Source organism: Cynocephalus volans, chromosome 3 (assembly GCF_027409185.1).
Source record: "Cynocephalus volans isolate mCynVol1 chromosome 3, mCynVol1.pri, whole genome shotgun sequence".
NCBI lineage: Eukaryota > Metazoa > Chordata > Mammalia > Dermoptera > Cynocephalidae > Cynocephalus > Cynocephalus volans.
Window position 1 is genome coordinate 55856490 of NC_084462.1, and position 20017 is coordinate 55876506.

At 51.5% G+C, this 20017-nt stretch overlaps 2 protein-coding genes and 1 non-coding gene across 8 annotated transcripts in view; 2 read left to right on the top strand and 1 right to left on the bottom strand.

The window, feature by feature from the left end:
* Positions 1-739, top strand: part of FANCI (FA complementation group I) — an 86357-nt gene extending 85618 nt beyond the window's left edge. For both annotated transcript variants that reach the window (XM_063088771.1, XM_063088772.1), the window contains one exon: positions 574-739. In XM_063088771.1, the coding sequence (XP_062944841.1) occupies positions 574-654 (81 nt within the window). In that variant the 3' untranslated portion in view covers positions 655-739. The remainder of the gene's footprint in view (positions 1-573) is intronic.
* Positions 476-16589, bottom strand: POLG (DNA polymerase gamma, catalytic subunit). Of its 5 annotated transcripts, none has more exons than XM_063088769.1 (22): positions 15885-16589; positions 12874-13069; positions 12534-12698; positions 12273-12419; positions 12043-12122; positions 11069-11251; positions 10811-10965; positions 10525-10651; positions 9316-9552; positions 8258-8378; positions 7988-8056; positions 7594-7701; positions 6980-7140; positions 6222-6275; positions 6005-6122; positions 5381-5516; positions 5021-5267; positions 3486-3608; positions 3186-3354; positions 2818-3026; positions 1685-1845; positions 476-1001 (listed from the first exon to the last, which is right to left on the bottom strand). In XM_063088769.1, the coding sequence occupies exons 1-22, from the start codon at positions 16499-16501 to the stop codon at positions 925-927; spliced, it is 3660 nt and encodes a 1219-aa protein (XP_062944839.1). In that variant the 5' UTR covers positions 16502-16589; the 3' UTR covers positions 476-924. The 5 variants fall into 5 exon arrangements, with proteins under 5 accessions (XP_062944839.1, XP_062944837.1, XP_062944838.1 ...); XM_063088767.1 differs by having other exon boundaries at positions 3486-3668; XM_063088768.1 differs by having other exon boundaries at positions 10811-10992.
* A 1196-nt stretch (positions 16590-17785) lies between these two features.
* On the top strand, positions 17786-17858 carry TRNAR-UCG (transfer RNA arginine (anticodon UCG)). Its single transcript has one exon. It is a non-coding gene; the product is annotated as a tRNA-Arg (tRNA).
* The last annotated feature ends 2159 nt before the right edge of the window (positions 17859-20017 follow it).

Here is a 20017-nt window from a genome sequence, read left to right on the forward strand (position 1 = left end):
TTGTTTCTCTGCCTTTATAGCTTTACCAGTTACAGAACCTCACCCACACCCTTCACATCTTTGAAGCAAAGCCCAATGTTTCCTTACCTCTAGCACCTAAAATTTTCATCATCTTAGGCTTGTCCAAGAAAGAAATAGCAAATCCTTTCAAAATTGGAATTTTATGTAAAACACCCTGGATTTCTGGCTTCTTAAAAATTTTAACCTGCATTCTTTAGATTATCACATTCCAGGCCCTAATGCACCTGCCCCAACTACTCCCTTTACCTACTTGGCATTTGAGTTTTGGAGGGTCATGTAGTATTTTGATGCCTGAGGCTTGTTCTCTGTCATCTTGTCCCATTAGTCTCCTCAGTGTAACTAAAGTCCTAAGAAAGGAGTTGGCATTGCCTTATTTTACTTTGGAGGCCTCCCCTTCTTCAACATAATTACCTCCCATGAGTGGGAAAGGGGGGAAAGCATGATTAACACAGGCTTTGACGAGAGATAAAGGGGTTTTTTTTGTTTGTTTTTTATTTTCACTGCCTCAGAGCAGTTTCATCACGTTAGAGCATTACTTCTCTCCCCTTCTAGGGCACTGCATCAGAGCACAAGGGACAAAACAAAGAACCAGCCAAGAAGAAAAGGAAAAAAGAAATGAAATGCCTGAGTTAATGTGAACTTTGGGGCTTCTGTTTCCTTTTTACCCAACAAGCAACAGTGCCCCTTGTCCTATAGCCCGCCTGCCCTGATGCTGGCTTGGTTCTGAACCCATTGAACTCAACTGCACCTTCAGTTAGAAGGAATCTTCTTAGCAGGTCCTGCTGCTGAGAAATGGGCCTTACACAAGCCCTTTTGCAAAAAGCACAGCTGAAAGCCTGAGTTTGGGAGCCTGCACCGCCCCAGTGAAGCTCCATGGGAGCAATACAGAGCCTCCAGGCAGAGCTATGGTCCAGGCTGGCTTCGTTTTTCCAAGGAGCCTTTGGTGAGTTCAATTATCTGGTAAATATCCAGCGCTTCACCTGAAAGATAGTGCAGATTGGTTAGGATGCTTTCAGGAATTGTAACTGAGAGCTCAGAAGTAAGAAAAGGAGTTTAGTGTTATGATCAAAAAAGGGTGGAAGGGTTGAGAATGATTGCCAGGAATGGTAATGTTACATGTTTGGAGGATCCATTCTCTTTTTGTATAAAATAAGTTTGTTTTAGATACGTTTTAAATAGAAAATAAGTTTTCTGATATACGTGTTCAGCATTTAAACACAGTTTCATTTTGGTTTTTTACCTAAGAATGCACTTTGACTTTATACAATAAATTCTCTTTAAACATTCCTGTTATGGTTGAAGCGGGACAGATATAAATGGAATAGTTGAAGCTCTGGAATCTTCTTTCATTTGCTATGAATACCTTTCTAGAAACAGCCATCCCTTTGTGATTCTCCCCCCTACCCACCCACCTTTTTTTGGTGGCTGCGTGGTTTAGGGATCCAAACCCTTGACCTTGGTGTTACTAACACCACACTCTAACCAACAGAGCCAACTGGCCAGTCCCTCTTTGTGATTTGAATGTCATGTTCACTTTGGACCTATGGCATGGGTCAGAGTGGATTTCTTCTTCATTGGGGTTTCAAGCTTCCTGTTGTCCAAGACCACTTTCTAGACCACCTCTCATCCTATGCCTAACAAGGAACAAATGTGTTGTGCTCACCCTGGGGAATCCCGTATCTCCTTTCCATCCCAGTTGGGTTGGAAGGGGTTTTACAATCCATGGTCACTTCCTTCCTGAGGCACTGGTCAATATCGACTGCACTGAAAAAGGCGACTGACTGGGGCAAGTCATTCAGACCCAGTTTGTAGGCAAACATGCACCTGAAAGAGACCCAATCTCTTTTCACAGTCATGCCCCTACAGTGAACACAGCCTTGTTACTTCTAGGAGAGATGACCACACTGTCACTTAGAACACAGCCTCCCCTGGACACCCCTCCCTACATCCCCATTCATTTAGCTAAGCCAAGGATGTCAAAGGGCTACTAGCACTGTCTTCCATCTAGCAGCTTAACACCTGCCACTAAGACACTAAAATGCAATTATAGACTCAACACACTTTTTTTCCAGTTTGGTACACTTTATTGATATTAAAGAAAAAAGACTTTCAATTATCAGACCAGAGTTTGAGGGACAAATGAGGACTTTGTTAGCTTTGTTAAACATAACCCCCATGAGATGATTCAAGAGGGCAATGGCAATGATGTTGAATATCATAAACACTCATTATTTCCCCATTAATCCAGAATAGGTCATTGTTCCCAAACTGGTTCTGAGTGGCAGATCAACATGGAACGGTAATATCATTTAATTCATCCCTATGAACTAAGAATTTTACAAGAAAATACAACTTGATATATAAAATATATATTTTTAAAATTTGAGTTTCCCTATTAACATTTTCTGTTAGCAGAATAACAAACTTTGGCACTTAAGAAAACATTTATGGGAAAAAGAAAAATATATGAATTTTCTTTCATTTGAAACAGAATTCAAAACAGAAAAGTGTATACCTAGGGGAGCACAATTTGGAACAACTCCCCTCGCCTCATGATTACCTCAGTCAGTGATCTAGTCTTGGTATATGACACTTCAAACCCAAGAAATCATTTTTAAAAGTTGAGGCCAATCTTTTTAGGACTTCCATAGGTTTTTTAAAATTAGAGATAAAAGCTGAAACATTCATTTCTGGGAAGATGAAAACTCAGCTGCTCAGCCTGGCCCAAGGGGATGTCACCCAAAGCCCCACACAGGAGCACATGGCCAGGCCAGTGAGGCCATGGGCCCCGCATACCTGGTCAGGAGATTGGTGATCTGCAGGGCCAGGGCAGCGCGGTAGCGGTCCTCTTCCCTTACCAGGTAGCGAACTTCATCGTGGATGCTGATGCAGAAGCGCCCATCGATGGCAAATTCCTCAAATAGCCACTTCATGGCCACAAGCATGAGGTGCAAGTAGTCCACAGCAGAGCTCTGTACCACCCAATTCACACGGCTAGTCATAAACTAGGGAGGGAAGGTGGGCACAGGTGAGGGGCTCTGCCAAACGCCAGTTAACTCTGGGGTAGGGGATGGTCCAGGAGCCCCAGGGAAACTCCACTCTAGCCCCATCTGCCCTGCCCTCCCTGTGCCTCCTCTCCCCATGCTCCAAAGGTAGCAAGATACCTCCCCCTGGACAGCTGAGGGCTCAAGGGCCCGACTGATGCGGCAGCCCAACACTGGGGTACATGGTGTGTCAGACGTGGCAATGCTCTCCAGCTTATTGAACATTTCTGACTCTGTGCCCCCCATCCACGCTCGTTCAGCAACCACCTCCCACTTCTTCCAGCGTGACCTAGGGGGCCAGGAAGAAAGAGGGAAGGCTTTGTCTTTCAGTATCTCCTAGCTAAGAAAACAAAGTATCCCAGCTCTTCCAGGGCCAGCCCGGATCCCTCCCTCCATCTTTAACACACAAAAGGTTCTCACTTCCTTGAAGCTTCTCTCTGGATCTTGCGCAGATCCTGCAGGGAAACCCAGCCATCCTCAGTCATGTCCACGGGGAGATCCAACTCCTTCACCAACCACTCCCCTTCATCCGACAGTCGATACCTGGGAGTAGTGTTACCACCATCATTCCCATGGGAGTGCCTTCTCTGTGCCACACCTGGCCTAGAAGTGTTCACATACCACCTCACTCAATTTCCAAAGCCACCCTGGAGTCATACCTGTCCCCTACAGGTTTTACTTCAGAGGAGGAAACAAAGACTAAGTGACTCGCTGGGGTCATGCAGCTAGGAAGAGTTCGAGCCCAGACAGGAACCAAAGCTTTTGTGGCCCCAAAGCTTGGGCTATACATACACAGCAGTCCAATAAGGGACAGACTCCAACACAAGAGCCATCACTGTTCTTACTGTCCTAATGCCTTAGACATTGAACTGCCCAATGACCTCAGGAGGCAACAAGAGCTATCACTCCAGATTTGGGGGCTGGGGGTGAGAAGAAGCTACTCTTTGAAGAGGAGAAAGGAGAACATATAGCCAAGCCTGGCCTACCCTTCTCAATTCCCACTGCCCAGACTCCCAGCTTCAGTCCAACCTGCAGACATCACCAGGTTTGTCCCCTAAAGGCTCCAGAACCACATCACTCGCCTGCTTAAAGGAGCTTCCCCACCATCTGGCTGCAGTCCGAACTCCTCTGTGACACCTTCGAAGGTTTCCACAGCTAAGGCCCATCCTCCTTTCATCACTGCCCTCTTGCAGTGGAGACCGACACACACTGACCATAGTGTGAGCCTCACCCAACCCCACCTCATCCAACTATGAGGCACGGCCCATCCACTCTCGATAATGCTCTACTCAACTCCCCTTTCCTGCATTTATTCAGTCATCACTACACTGTTTATCATTTAACTTTCAGTCTTTCAAGAGATGAGTTTCCATGGTGAGTCAGCTAATGAAATGTGGACACTGTATTATACCTAAGGAAATTATAAATATACCTCTCCTCCCTCACGCTTCAGGATCCTCCAAGGAACTTGCTAAGGCCTTGAGCACACAGTAGGTAGTACTATCAGGGAAACAAACTCGAGTTAGGCTAGAAAACTGGAAGCCTGGCAAGGCTTTCTCCTTTATGAAAATCTACACTCTACACTCTCCAGTTTCCTATAGTACTCTCTCGTTAAAACCTTAAACCTGTCCCCCTCCACTTGCTCTCATTCCCCGTAGGCATTTGCAACCTTTACAGTACTGCTTATGCTAACCAGAGCTGTTGACATGCTACCAGTTGGCATACCAAAAGTACAGCTTTACTCCTATGAGGGAAAATGGTTTAAGGCCAACTAAAGCATATATCACCACTGAAGGACAAACCATCCTGGAGCTAGATCACAGAGGTTTAGAGGGAGAGCGGCTAGGTAAGGGCTCAGGTAAAGGGCAAGAGACAGAAATGATGGGAAGCAGTAAAGGGCAGTAAAGCAGGCCTGAGATCCTGGGTGTAAACACGGATGGGAGAGGCACCCTCACCGGCGGAGGCCCTTGGTGATGGTGTACATCTGCTGGGCCTTCTCAGCTGCCTCCTGCCGTGTGAGCCGGTGGTTGAACTGCATTAGTAAGCGCTCAGCAAAGGGCTGCCCAGCCCCATAGATTCGTCCATAGTTGAAGACTTTGGCATGCTCACGGCTGATGCCCACTGTGGTGGCTGTCTTACTGTGCAGATCAGTGCCCCTGCTCTTCCTGCCCTGCAGTGTCATCCATCCAAAGGCTGTGCAGCCTGGAGGACAAGGCAGGAGTAAGAAAGGAAGCTCAGAAGCATTCTGCCAAGCCACCTGGGCCATGAGGGGTTGGGCTGACTCCACCCTCACCCCAGCCTCGGCTCTTGCTCACCATGCATGCCAGCAAAGCGGGCGTCTCCAAGCACAGCTGCAATCCACAGCTCCTGTGAGTCCACATCAGCACCCACAAGGACATAGCCGGGTGGGGCCTGTACCATGGCTTTCAACTCACTGCCTACTCGGTCAGGCTGCAGGAAGAGTGCACTTAGATACCCAAGTGAGATGCCTCCTACCCCATTCCTGGAGCCAGACTTAACTGAGAAAATACTAGGACCTTTTTTTGAGGGGATGCCTTTAGAGAATGCCAGATAGCACTACTCCAAACTCCACAGTTCCAGGGACAGCCACCTATCAGCAATGGGGACGACAGGTAAAGAATCCCTACTCTATACCTGGCCCTACGCCAGGCCCCTCACTTACCTGGCCTCATCTGAACTCCATGAGAGCTATATTATGCCTGTCATTGTCTGGCCAGGAGCAGGTGCACAGAATACATTTACTGCAGTGGACAATAGTCATGAAACCAGATTTGAACAGAGTCTTGCCTGACCCAGTTCTCAGGTTCCTTTTTATGCTCCTAGCTACATCTCTAAAGGCCCTCTAAAATTCCAGTTTCAAGAGAGCTAGGAGAAGAGAGTCCAGAGAAGAGGAGTCCAGAAGAGGAGAAGACACATACCCGGGCATTGCTGGCAGTGAGCCATGTGGGCTCCACAGCCCGACGGGTGATGGTGCCGGCAGTCACCACCTGGGGTAGGATGGCCCCATAGCGGCCTTCCTCATCATAGTTGGGGTGCCTGGATGGGAGAAGATGAGTCTCAGCAGCACTTTGCTTTAGCCCTAAGACCCACCCCACTCAGTTCTCCTATACCCACAACCACTTGGCAGGCCATTACCTGGTCACAGCACGGGGCAGAGCCGACCTGGGTAGCCATACCACCATCTGGGAGCTGTGGGACAGACAGGCTGAGGCTCGGCTCAACACAGCCACGGGGAACAGAATCTACCCTTATCCCACCATGGCCCTCACCTGCCCAGCTTTAGTGTTGCTGTGCTCCCTCACTGCCCTCTTCTTACTACCTTCACTCAGACCTGGGGTCCTACAATACACTAACCAGGGCCATATGCCACTGAGAATTGGCTAGGCCACCGAGGCAGCTTCTGCCCCTCTCCTGGGATATCCATGAAGTGCCCCTGCCACCACCGCCTCTTCCCACTCCCAGGGCAGACTTCCACAACCACTTGGAAGTGGCTTCAAGATGAATTCATTTGTCATTCCCAGACTACAGGACCCAGTTCCCAGCCCCCAACAGAGCTTACAGGCCACCAGTCCCCCATAGTTCTCTGCCACATCCCATGGGTCCAGGAGTTACACCAAGGAGTTCTGATAGAGCTGGGAGGAGCCATCGAGGTCCTACCGTACCACTCTTTTTACATAAACAGGGAAACTGAAGCTGGAGAGGCAAGAGACTTGCCCAAGTTCCATGGCACCAGCACCCTAAGAAGCCAGGCCTCTAGACCATAGCTAGGCTGTCTCTCTGGCAGCCCAGGCTGAAACAGGGACCCCTGCGTTGGAAGAGAAAAAGTCCCAGGGCTGCAGAAACCTAACCAGGGGTAGGAACAGGCCTGTTTCTGCTCTTTCATGGTGGCCCACCTGATACGTTTATGGGCATTTCTCCAGAAAGAAATCATTTTGTTGATTTCCAGGGCACGGGGTCCACTGGCACCTCCTGGGCCTGCCTGCAAGGTGCCGTCCTCCATCTTGGGCAGGAAGTCCTTGGCAAAGGGGCTGCCTACATTACAGCTGTTACCATCCTGGAGAGGGCAAAAGAAGCAGGGGCTGGAGACAAGAGGCAGACTCCTGGGTGGGGAACTGATGAGGGCACCTGGGCTCCTCCCAATATAGCCCAGAACCTCAAGCATTCAGTGAGGCAAAGCCCTGATTGCATGACATACACAAAGACACAAACCTGACTTCCCTCATAATGACAGCAATCAGTCAATAGAATCTATCATGTACCTGATGTGGCACCACTCAGCATGCCCCACATCATTTAATTCCACCACCATGCTCCTTGCCACCCAATTTTCAGAAGAAAAAAAAGCTCAGAGAAATGACGATATTTACCAAGAATCACACTCTGTCCCACTCCTACTGTCATTCCCACAAAAAGGTCACTTTCCTGGTGTGAGTCACTCTGGAGGCCTGCTGTGGGCCTTGAGCACAGTGAGGACACCACAGGACAGGCTGTGAACCAGGACACACACCTTGTGAGGCAGCTTGAAAAACCAGCAGCCAGGGATATCCACATCGTTGTAAGGTCCGTTGCCATGGTGATAGGTGGGCTGGCTGGCTTTGGGGTCACCAGCAGCATTCTGTGGAGGTCACACATCTACATCAGGCTCTGTTCTAGCACCAGCATTCAGCAAGGGCCATGGGGTAAAGAAGGTGGGAAAAGGGCCTGAAACTGAGCAGGTAAGCTGGGAAATGACAGGATGGCCACAAGGTGTCAGGTTTCCTCCTTGGCCTCCAACATGAATCTCCAACCCCCCCCCAGACCTAGGGAACTCTCTGGTGGGAAAGAGCTACATGGGCAAGATGAAGCCCCTGCTGCCCAGCACCCACCCACCCAGATAACCCCTGAGCAGGTGCCTTGCTCACCAGAGCTGCAACTTGCAAGTTCTCCATCTTGGCCTCGGCCTCCACTTCTAAGCAGCCTAATTCTTCCACCTGGATGGGCCCAGGGACCAAGGGAGTAAAGTAGGGGGCTGGGTGGGCCCAAATCTACCAACCCCTCGCTGCAGGGTACTCAGACAGCCCAGGACAGTCTGGGGTGAGCAACCAGTGCCAGACTCACCCAAAAGGATATCCCCTCCCTGGGAGGAGTAGAGACCCCCCTCCCCAGAGCTCAGGTTCAGGGCCTGCCCTCACCGTCTGCCACATGGCACTGCTGTCAGTGAGCAGGAACTCCTCAGCCAGGCCTGCCTCCTGGGACTCCAGCTGCTGCTTCCCCTGTTCGAGACAGTACTTCCTGTACAGGGACTCGATGGCTCTGGGCAGAGAACAGCAGCAGCAGCCTCTGATTACTGGATGCCCTCTCTGGGCCAGGCATCTCTCTGAGGCCTTCCACAATTTCTCTTTAGTCCTCAGAATCATTTCTGAGGCAGAAGTGAAAAGCACATTCCCTGGTTTTTGGACAGGGAGTGACAAACTGAAAATGACATAGCACACTGGTTGGCAGGCTGGGGCTCGAACCTGGTCTGACTCAAATCCAAGCTCCTTTTACACCATAGAGCTGCCACCTCCTTCAGAGAAGCTCTGGGAGCACAGTGTGGGAAGTCAGGACACAAGGCTCCACCCCAGGCTGGCTTCTGCCTGCTCGTCCAACCCTGGGCTCAAAGGAGCAAGGCTGATCTTAGTCCCTTTCATCTGAAAGCCCTCCAAGTGACTCAGGCTGCCCTGTACAGTCAAGACTCCAATTCTGGGCCAATTCAGGTGCTATGGATTCTCCCCAACACCTGTCAAAAGCTCAGGATTTGTGATCTCAAACAAGTCAACTGACTTCATAGAACTCCGTCAACTATAAAATAGAGATAACCATCCTATGTCATGGGGCTGCTTACTGAACAAACAAGGGAGGCACTGCAAAGGTTTAACACAGTGCCTGGCACATGATTAGCACTCAAATTATACTCAAAGAAAAAAGCTCATCTCCCCTGCCACTTCCAACAGTTCTCCCTCTATGTGCTCCTGTGAAGGCAGCTATGCTTCTGGGCCCAAGAGTAAGGCCTTAGTTCTCCAACTCTGATAGTCTCAACACCCCTACCAGGGCTCTGAGGCCCAGAGGGTATGAGTAGCCATGGAAAGAAGAACTAGAACCCAGGCTTTTGGACCAAGCTTTCCACTAGCCTGAGCTGACCTTAGTTTCTCCAGCAAGGGGAAGGGGTCCCTAGGCTCCAGCCCCTTCCTCCCCTGAGCCTGAGCCTTACCTGTAGGGGCAGGCCACCCCAGCCAACTCCACAGTGGTGCCTACTATCCCCTTAGCCAGGTTGTCACGCCGCCCAGGCACAAGGTAGCCCCAGCCATGACGCTCTGAGTAGTGGAGAGGGAAGCCATCCCAGGTCAGCGCCATGAGTTTAGGTGTGATCCGCATCTGTAGGCTGAGGAGACTGGGGCCTGGGGTCCATGCAGGGTCATCTAGCCGGGGGCAGAGCTTCCGGTACCACCTATGCCCCACCAGGAAGAGAGCAGTGTCACAATGGTGGGGAGAGAGGCAAAGTCTCTCCCCTATGATGTGCCCCACCCACCCTCCAAGGCCCCAGGGCTTTCTAGTGACCCCATCTTACTCTCACTGTCACCTCCTCTGGGATACTTTGACCAGGATCCTTAAGGAATCCCCTAGAATAATCCAAATTTCTCGAAAGGAAAGACCCTATGTCAGTCACATTGGACTAGTCAGAAGCTGGCAACCATAAGCATAACCCAGCCCAAGACTGGGCTCCATCCCCAAGCTCTACTTCATCCAGAGTAACTCTGGCCAGAAGAGGAAGCACATCTGCTCTCCTCACCCACCAGACCACCCCGCTGCTCTAGAGACACACCAAGTCTTTCTGAGCTGTCTCTCACAGGCTGCTCACCAGAGCTGAGACCAGGGTGAGGTTAGCAAGGCACCCAAGGCACTCACTCTCATGGTCACGCAAGTGCAAAGTTGGCACCTTTTCTCTCATCATCACTCTGGCTGCTCTTTCTCTCATCTCAGCCAGTCTATGAGGCTCAAATGAAGGGTCACCTCCTCAAAGAAGCCTTCCTGATTTCCCTAGGCAGAGTCAGAACTACCTAAACACTCCTCACTCTCTATCTCACCAGAGATATAAACACCAGCTGCACTGGCCAGTCTGCATGCCTGGCTCCTCCTAGGGAAAAGGAGCTACTGGAAAGGAGGAGCTGTGCTCCTATCCATACCCCTAGTGGCTGCTGTGGGCCAGCACACAGCAGGCGCTCAGTGCACTGTACTGAATGGGTGCAGCAAGCCAGTGGGTCACAGTAAACAATAAGAGTATGACTGGAAGACAGAGTGGATGAAAGGTAGCAGGTTAGTGCACATGTGCATGCTACCTCTATGCTGGAGCCCAGACGAGAGGTGTCCTGAGAATGGCACAGGAGCAGATTCTGGATATGTTAGGGGCGACAAGGCTCACCCAGGGTGTCCAGGAAGGTGCTGGGGCCGCTTGGGCAGAAGCTCTGTGGTCTCTTTCAGCTGCTGCAAGCAGGTACGGGCTATGACATCTCGTTGAAACTCCTCCTCCTCACTGGGGGGGCCAGGGTCTGTGCAGTGACAATCAGGACCATGAGAAGGGACTCTCAGAAAGACCTACCCCAGTCTGCTCATCTCCAGAAAGCTGGAACAACCTCTTCCAAGGGGCCCGTGGGTCCTAAGACCTTCCCAGGGACCACCCTGCCCCATCTTCCACCCATGCTCCCCACCTTCCTGATCCAAAGGATCCCCAGGGGCCCTAGCCCCATCAATGGGTAACGTGCTGGCTGCAGCTGGCTCCTTCTTCTTCACCTTCTTTGCCTTCTTCTGCTTAAACTCTTGCAGGTCCCACTCCAGGTCCCAGAGCCAAGGGTCTTCTTTATACCTGCAGAGCCAGTCCACAAGGGCAGGGCTAAGGCTGAGCTGAAAGCCAGGCCTCTCACCTGCCTGTCCCCTGCCTAGATCCTGCCAGCCCAAGATCTGGCTACCTCTCTCCTGAGAGCAGCTGGCAGGCATCGTTGGCCAGGTCCATCAGCGACTTCTTCATCTCCCATTGGAGTTCCTCATATGTGCTCTGTGCCTCCGCCAGGTAACGCTCCCAGTTCTGGTTGACAGGCAAGTAGGAGACACCCATCTCCAGCATGCCGGCAAGAGTCACTGGATGGGGACACCTTGGGGGCAAACACCAGGGGCTGCCATAATGTCCACAGGAGGCAAGGCTTTTGTCCAATCCCTGAGAAGTCTGGCAAGCCTCAACCCAATAACACACATGGCATATAGCTCTAGAGTCACACACACAGGGGTTTAAAACCCAGCTCTATTGCTACCTAGCTCTGGTTAAGTCACCTCACCTCTCTGAGCCTCAGTTCCTTCATCTATAAGATAGAAATAAAATCCTACCATCCCCAGGGGTAATGTGGGAATTATAGATCACCAAAGTGAAAATAGCTCCCACTTCCTGAGTAATGACTATGTGCCAGGCACTGTGTTAATAACACCATATGTACAAAAGATCACATATGAACCTCACAACTGGGATAGTAATGTATATCTATGTGTGTTTCACAGATGAGAACACTAAGGCTCAGAGAAACCAAGTAACTTGCCCAAAGTCAAATGAGTAGAATAAAATAGTCAAGATCTGAACTAGATCTGGCTGATGCTCGTGACTGACCACATCAAAAAACTGACTCACTAATAAACAGCAGGATCTACGTACAGAGAAGGTGCTAAATAAACTAGGACCATGCATGTGAAACACAAGCACAACCCCTTGGCCCTCCCCTCCAGGGCCTCTGTAGAAGCCTAGAGTCCTGGGCTGAGATGGACCCCACTGGACAGAGAGGGGCTCCATTCTTTGCCTAGAAAGGCTAAGGTCCCCAGCCTGAAAAAGAAACACCACCATCTGGTTACAGCAGGCCGGGTACTGGGAAACCCCAGACCCCCAGGGATTCCCCCTCACCTCTCCAAGAAGAGTGGTAGCTGCTGCTGAAAAACCTCATGGGTGGCCCGCACGTCCTGGGCACAGTACTGCATCAGGTCCTGGCATAAGGTGACAGGAAGGCGCTGGGAGGGCAGCCATCCCACTTCCACCGCCAGATCTCAGGGTTAGGCCTGGCAGCTGTACCTCCCCAAGTTCAGCTAGGGGTCTGCCACAGCCCATCTCCCTGGCGCCCCTCTCCAGCACCACACCTGGAAGTTCTCACGGATGTCCTTCATGCTGCCCTTGACGAACAGTTCTCGAGGCTCCTTCTCTAAGGGAGGCCCCCCCACATAGAGGCTGTGCACGTCTGCCAGATTGTTGACACTGCTGATGTCCAGCCAGTCCCAGGATGAGATCTGCGGGAACCACAGCAAGGGACACAGCAGATCAGCTTGGTGTTGGGCCAGACAGGTGGGCTGATGAAGGGGTCCCAAGCACCCTGCTCCTGCCCATCCGCAGTGTATTCTCACCACTGGGCCACTGGCTTTGCTCCGGGACTTCTGGCCTCGCTGTGTGGGGTGCTGGGCCTTGTGCTTGCCCTGCTTGGCTGCTATCCACAGACTGCGCTGGAAGCTGCTTAACCCTGAGATGGCCATGTGCATGCTCATGGTGTCTAGGAAGCGCATGCGGGAACCCTGAGAAGTGGGAAGGGGACCCATGGTAAGCTCTAAAATGCCACACAGCAATAAGGGCCATTATTACTCTGTGACAACTCAGGCCCTATTACCAGCAATGCCTTCCCTAGCCACTGGGATCAGGGCTCCTAGCCCACTCCATGCCAGAACCTGCAGTTGGCCCCAGGAACCTTACCTGGATCAGGTACTGATCCTTGATATAGGCTCGGTCAAAAGAAACGTTGTGTCCCACCACTAACTGCTCCTGCCAATCCCTCTGGGTGGGGCTGCTGGCACTGGTAGGGACATCCAGGGGAATGAGGTCAGCCGGCGATAGCTGGCTGGTCCAAGAGTAACGCTCTTCCACCAGCCGCCGGCTGCACCAGGAATACCTAAGGGAGGCGAGAGGCAGGCAGGTTCACCACGGAGGCATTAAACTTTTGCTCCAAAACACCCACTGCACACCTACCACCACATGCCAGGTCCTGTACTAGCAGCTGGGGACACAAGCAAGACCAAGGGGTGCTCCTAACCCTCATAGAGCTACAAGTTGAGGGGAGGAGTGTTGGAAGGGACGGGTTACAAAAGCTTCTTTACTTTAAAACTTCCACAGATAAAAATGGAGCAATGTGCTACAGTACTGGGTGCCACATGCAGGTGTTTTAGCCTGGACTATCAAAGTGTGTGTTAGGCCTAGTGTTCACTGAGTCTGTGTTTGGTTCTGAGGTGGTTTATGAACATTATCAAACCCTTGTGTCTATAAGCACAAAACAGCTAGTGTTCAAAGTGCTAGTAAAGGAAACAGACAATAATAATAGAACCCAAAGCGGAGATTTTTTTTTTTTAATTGAAAGTGGCAAAAAAACAAAAAGAGACAAATGCTGCATACATATACAGGATGAATCATCTGACAGCTGGAAAGATTCTGAAGGACAAAGAGAAAATCACACACCTTGTGGAAGCAACCACCTCAGTGAGAGCAGGGAAAGTGTCAGAATGAGAAAATATATGTACATGCGCTAGGGTGGGGGAGGGAGGGACAGAGGATGAGTGGTGCCTGTTGGGGGCCTGCCACTGATTCAGGAAAAGGCTTCAGTTTGTTCAAGATCCAAGAGAGTAAGTATAAGGGAATGGCTGCTGAGCACATGCCTGCTGCAAACCACAGACTGTTTCAAAGGGTCAAGGCCCACTCAGCATCAAAGTGAGTGAAGAGGCCATATGTATGGACAACACAGCTGCAAAGGAAGTCCCCACAACCTTCATGGAAGGGAGAGGGGTAATCTGCCTCAACAGTTTCAATAAACATAAAACTAGTTTCTTTGCGGGGGAGAGGTAGAAACAGCAAAAAAAGGTTCCTAGTTTTAAACCTGGCAAAATCTAACTCACACTCCAAATGGTGGGAATATGCCAAGGGTCTCAAACTGACACTTCCTCCCTTTTTTATTCAGTATGTCAAAGCTCTTAAAAACAACACAGAAGAGGCCAAAGAATGCCAAATATTTGAGGCTATGGTGCTGACAAAGATTTTACAACATAAAGAATACTGGTGTCAAGACCCAGGTCTGCAGCTGTGCATGAAGCCATCTTATTATAGATGGCTTAAACAAATTTATTTGTTATAAAAAAGAAAGCCAAAATGTAAACACCTCAGGTAAATTTAAGATGAGCTGGAACCCATGCCATTAATATTACAGTTTTCCTGTGAATCTTAGATAAATGCTCACAGTATGAGTGATGTCCCTCTAGCCTGATGACCAAAGCCCTTACCAACTAGCTTTTGGGAAGCTGCCCTGTGGGAGGCTCAGGGTTGGCCAAGCCTTCCCCCTCCCCCTGGAAATTGTAGGCTGTTCAGGTACCTAATGTTACACAGCCATGTGTGGCAAGGGCATGTCCAGGTTAAAAGTGGACTGCTTTTAAGGGCACCATCTGGCCCCTGCCTCTATCCACCACAGTCAGACTCCCAGGAGGAAGGTCCCAGCATGAGCCTACGCCTTAGCAATGACTTCTGCCATCAGGCAAACTAAGCAATGCCCCCAGTACCACTGGCAAGAATGGAATGAGAATGAGGGCAGAATGGGAAGCACAAGGAGGGAAAGGAAGATGAAGAGAAAAGAAAAGGGGACTTTAGGTAAATTGGACAAAAATGACTAACAGATCAAAAAACAAATCTTTCTTGTCACTGGTTTCCTAATTTTCTTTCAGCCACCAAAGCCTACTTTATCTTTTCAAATGATGGCTGGTATTCCCCTTTACTTTGACCATCAAGTTACATAATAAGTACTGTGATTCTTATCGTAACTAGAACTAAATCATTATGGAATCATCTACTTTTGCTCTTTTCAGCCATTAATGCCTACCTTATCTATTTAGCCATGTTTTCATCATTTTCAACTGCATATTTAACATTTCGCAGCTTTCTTTACAAAGATGTTGCTTCCAGTAGGAATAAAGAAACTGCCAACTTTTTGCTGGCCATGCCTGAAAGCATTAAGGTTGTAAATAGTATTTTAATCCTGGAATGAAGAATAAAAAAGGGGAGAAACAGTACTGCCATCATTGTTTGAAAAAGAAACTTGGGTAGCATTTAGAAAGTTATTTAAAAAGAAAAGAGAGTGACTGGATATACCCGTTTGAAACCAAAATGCCTGGTTGGGAGACTGGGGGAAGGGAGCAATGTTTCTCAGCTGGAGGTGTTCAACCGAATGCCACCTCCAGGAGATTTTTGGAAACACTGGGGGAAGGCGGAGATTTGGTTTGGGATTTATGCAACAGGCTGGGGATACTAAATGTCTTATACTGCCTGAGACAGTTCCACAAAAGGGAGAATTCTCCTGCCTGAAATAAGGAATAGTGTCCCCAAATAGAAACACCATTCCAATGTTTTTTCTGACTAACTTCTCATGAAGTTATTAATAAAGGCACCACATCATGGTGATCTCAAGTGGCCTCCCAGAAGGTCTCAAGCACAACACTCTACTGTGATTCTCTGCGTGGCCCTTATCACCACCTGACATTTGCTTGGGTGTTTGTTTAATTGCCTGTATTTTCCCACCAGAAAGTGAGCACCACGGAAGCAGGGGTCAAGCTTCTTTAGTTCACTACCACATCAGCAGTCCTTAGATAAGCATCCAGCATGTAGCAGGAGCCTAGTAAATGTTCACTGAACCAAACTAGTAAGCTGGGCCCCCATCCCTGGACCCTACTTACCAGGCCGAGGGGGATATGGCCACCGCCAATGTGGGGCAAGTTCCCTCTGCCAAGCAGACCTCCACGTCGAACACCAGGGCCCGCTCCTCGGGGATGGCCACGGGTACGGCCTCCCCCTCGGGGCCGTATCGGGTCCAGCCCTCCGCCCAGGCCCAGTTCGGGGGCTGCGGGGGCAGCTGGGCCTGCAATAGCGAGTTGGCCGCCTCTAGGTAGGGCAGGCTCTGCTTCTGGGCCAGGAGGCGGAAGTGCTGGTCCAGGTTGCCCCCGTAGAGGGGCGGCAGGCGCAGCTCCACGTCGGGCAAGGGCACGGCCGGCTGCCCCCACAGCCCGTGCTTCTGCAGGTGCTCGACGCTGCGGCGCACCGCGGCTTCGCCGGGCATCTCCCCTCCGTGCCCGAAGATTTGCTCGTGCAGCCCTCTCGAGAGCATCTGGATGTGCAATGGGTTGTGCCGCAGCTGCCCGCCTTCCGAGGATGGCACTTGCGGCTGCTGCGGCTGCTGCGGCCCGTCGCTGCAGACGGGGACGGAGACCGAGCTGGAGACCCAGCGCCCCGGAGCTGGGACCGGCCCTGGCCCGACGGTGGCGCCGGCCACTTTCTTCCAGAGCAGGCGGCTCATGGTTGGTGCAGGGAGCCCCCCGATGGGAGTCAGAACACCTGGCTTTGGGCTCCAGCTTGGCTGCTTTTACTGGCTGAAAAACGTGGAGAGAGACACGTCCTGTCTCTGTTTTCCTGTCAGTGAAATGGGTCCGACCATGCCTGCCTTCCACCCACAAATCCTAAAGGAGATAGATGATATAACGTGTTATTTATTATATATTATGTCTTGTATTAATAGCCATCATTCCTTGAGAATTTACTGCTTTCCAGGCACTGTGCCAGGCTCTTTAGGTACATTTTCTGGAAGCCTCAAACAACCTTGGGAAACATCAATATCCCTCCTGAGGGAACTGAGGTCCACGTAGGTTCATCAGTGAACTTGGGGAAGCTGAAGGCAGCGGTTAAGAGCGCAGCTTCTGGAGTAGGACGCCACGGGTTTGAGCCCCGGTTCTGGCTCTCACGAGCCGTGTGACCTTGGGCAAGTACCTTAGGACCCCATTTCCTAATGGGGTTACGGATTCTACCTGTCACACAGGACTGTCGTTTGGGTGACACAGGGCGCATATGCGGCGCGACTCTGCCCTCAGCAGGCCCTCGGCAAATGGTGGCTGCCATTATCACGACCACCGCGGTTCGAGAGCCTAGGCCGAGAGGTGCCAGCGCCCGGATTCGAACCCGCTCGGTGCGCCGCCGTCCCCCAGGGCCCCAACCCACTCCCGGACCGTGGCCCAGCGGGCCGAGGGCGCCCTGCAGGGGGCGTCGGCGGTCGCCCCCGCGCGCCCGGCCGCCCGCCTGCACCCGGCGGCGGCGCCGCGGTGCGCCCTGGGATGAGCCGCCGCCCTGCTCCGGGCCTTGCTCCCTGACTGGAGAGGGAGGGGCCGCGCTGCCGCTAGCGACCTGGCCTCCCCTCCGCCGAACCCGCCGGAAACCTCGGTCTGCCCGGTGATTCCCGGTCTGCGGTTCCCCCGACCCCAGGCCGACGACGCGGTGTCCCCCTCCGCGCGGCCTACGCAGCTTCGGGGTGGCGTATGGCCCCGACCCGACCAGTCAGCCCCGCTGGCAGCCGCAACTTCCCGTCTGCGCACCGCTTGGTCCCGCGGGTACCGAGAGGTAGGCGGGAGACTCCCAGCGCGACCAATAGGGGGGCCGCCAATGGACCGGTCCGCCCGCGGGGGGAGAAGGAGAACTTCCGGGAATCACGGTCCAGCCTCCCCCGCTCCAGAAGCGGGTGGGTTAGTCTCAGGCTAGCCTGTGGGCGGTAATAATACTCTTTAGGTTGCGCAGAATACTCCTGTCACCGGGCGGCCGCGTGGCCTAATGGATAAGGCGTCTGACTTCGGATCAGAAGATTGCAGGTTCGAGTCCTGCCGCGGTCGCGAAAGGAGGGCCTACAATTTTTAGCTTATTCCTTCTCAGGGACAGTGAGAACGTTGTGGCAGATCCCCGCCGCACAGTGAGACTTGGGAAAACCCGCATCTGCAGAGTGGCTCCCACACGCCACTCTCAGCACGACCCCATGAAACGCGCAGGGACACGGTTCTAAAATGTGCGGGGCCACGCGGGAGGGGAGGAAGGACCGAACCCCACGGAAATCCCGATTTGTAATTAATTGACACACAGCTAAGCGGCAGGAGCCTAAGTGGCAGGGGTTCCTAGCTGAAGCGAAGTCCCCTTCGCCAGCCCCGTGCTGCCTTTCCCCGTCTCAGGCGATTCGGATGGGTAGAAAGGCTAACTTGGTCAAACCCGAATCTGCAGACCCGTCGTAATCCCCCGCCCGCGGTGCACTCGGAGCGTGCCCCGCCCCCACACCCCCCGCCCCATTCTCCGCATCCATCTCCTGTTGCGCTCGGTGCTTCAACAGCTCTGCTCTCTGCACCCCGCAGTTGGTAAACTGTAAAGTGCCACGCAGAATAAGACCGACGTGAATAACCCGGGGATTGGGGTCTGGAAACCCAGTTGCCCAGATGCAGGAAGGGAGACTCAGAGACATTTGGGACCAACCCCAGGTCACGCGGTTGATTAGGGACAAAATTCAAGCCTCAGTGAAAGTTAGCCACCACCTTCTAGCCCGTGAATATACCAGGACACCGTGAACTGACTTGAGAAATTGACTTTGGCATTTTTCAGGAGTTGGATGCAGAAAAACACACTCCTCCCCCAGCCCCCTCCCCAGCTTGTCACCCGGAGCGGCAGATTCTCTCTGGCCCCTGACCAAGTAAGGCTACTTCAAGCCATTCTGCTGCCCTCCCCAAGACAGAGTGGCTGATACTGATTCCTGCTGACGGAGGTTGCCTGGAGGCATGGCCTTTTTGCCAAGCTACGCCTTGTTTCCAGTCCTTTCTGAGCCCAGTTCCTCCACTTTTCCTCCCTCCTTTTTTGAGAGCTTACCCACATCCTTCTAGAAAAGTCACTTCCTGCTTGTAATACCTGAGAAACCAGATACATTTTCCCACAATTCCCTGGACCTCTCCCCCAACATGAAAAGAGACAAAGTTCCTTAGCACCCCCTGTCCTAATCAAAACACTGTACTTTCTTTCAAAGCATGTATCACGATTGTAACTAAATGCTGACACACACACACTCCACTGTGGCAAATTCCCACAGGGACTGACCTCTTGTCTCATTCTGTGCTCTATTGCAGGGCTGGCTGCAGCTTGGTCATAACAACCAGCACATAATAGCTGCCAGGTCCTGTTCTAAGGGCTCACACATGTCAACTAAATCCTTACATTGACCCTGGGATAGAGGTACTGTTATTATATCCTTTTACTGATGAGGAAATTGAGGCACAAGGCAGTGAAGCAGCTTGCCTAAAGCCCTATATAGCTGGTAAGTGGTAAAGCGGGATTTGAACCCAGGGAGACCAGCTCTAGGGCAAGCATCTCAGTAACTGCTCTACACCCCAAATACTGCCTGCCTGTATTAACCCATTTCTGTTGCTTATAACAGAAATACCTGAAAATGGGTAATTTGTAAAGAAACAATATTTATTACTTACAGTTTTGAAGGCTGGGAAGTACAAAGTCCAGGTAACAAATCTGGTGAGGGCCTTGTTGGTGGGTGGTGACTCTTCACTGCACCACAGGGTGTCACATGGTGGATGGCTTGAGCAAGAGAGAGCTAAGCTTTTCAGTTGCTCTCCTTTTAAGGCTGTCAGAACCACGCCAATCACTCCATGAATGGATCAATCCATTCAGGAGGGCACAGTCCTCACAATCTAATCAGAACCCGTGTGCCTGACCACGAAGGCTGAGAAACCCTGCTCCACCATGTGTGCCAGGCTCCAGGTTGGTGCTGATGATGCAAGCTGGTGTGGGCCCTACATCACTGCTGTGACTGAGGGGCCCTCGGCCACAGCCTGCTTCTCCAAGGTCCTTCTTGTGCCCTTCCTAGTGACCATTTTCTCTCATGTTTGCCACACTCAGTTTCAGCAGTTTCTGCCACAGAAAGAAAATATCACTACTCTCCCTTTATTTATCAAGAGCTACCCACTTCCAGATGAAAGAGGTTGAACACCTTAGAGCACCATCTCAT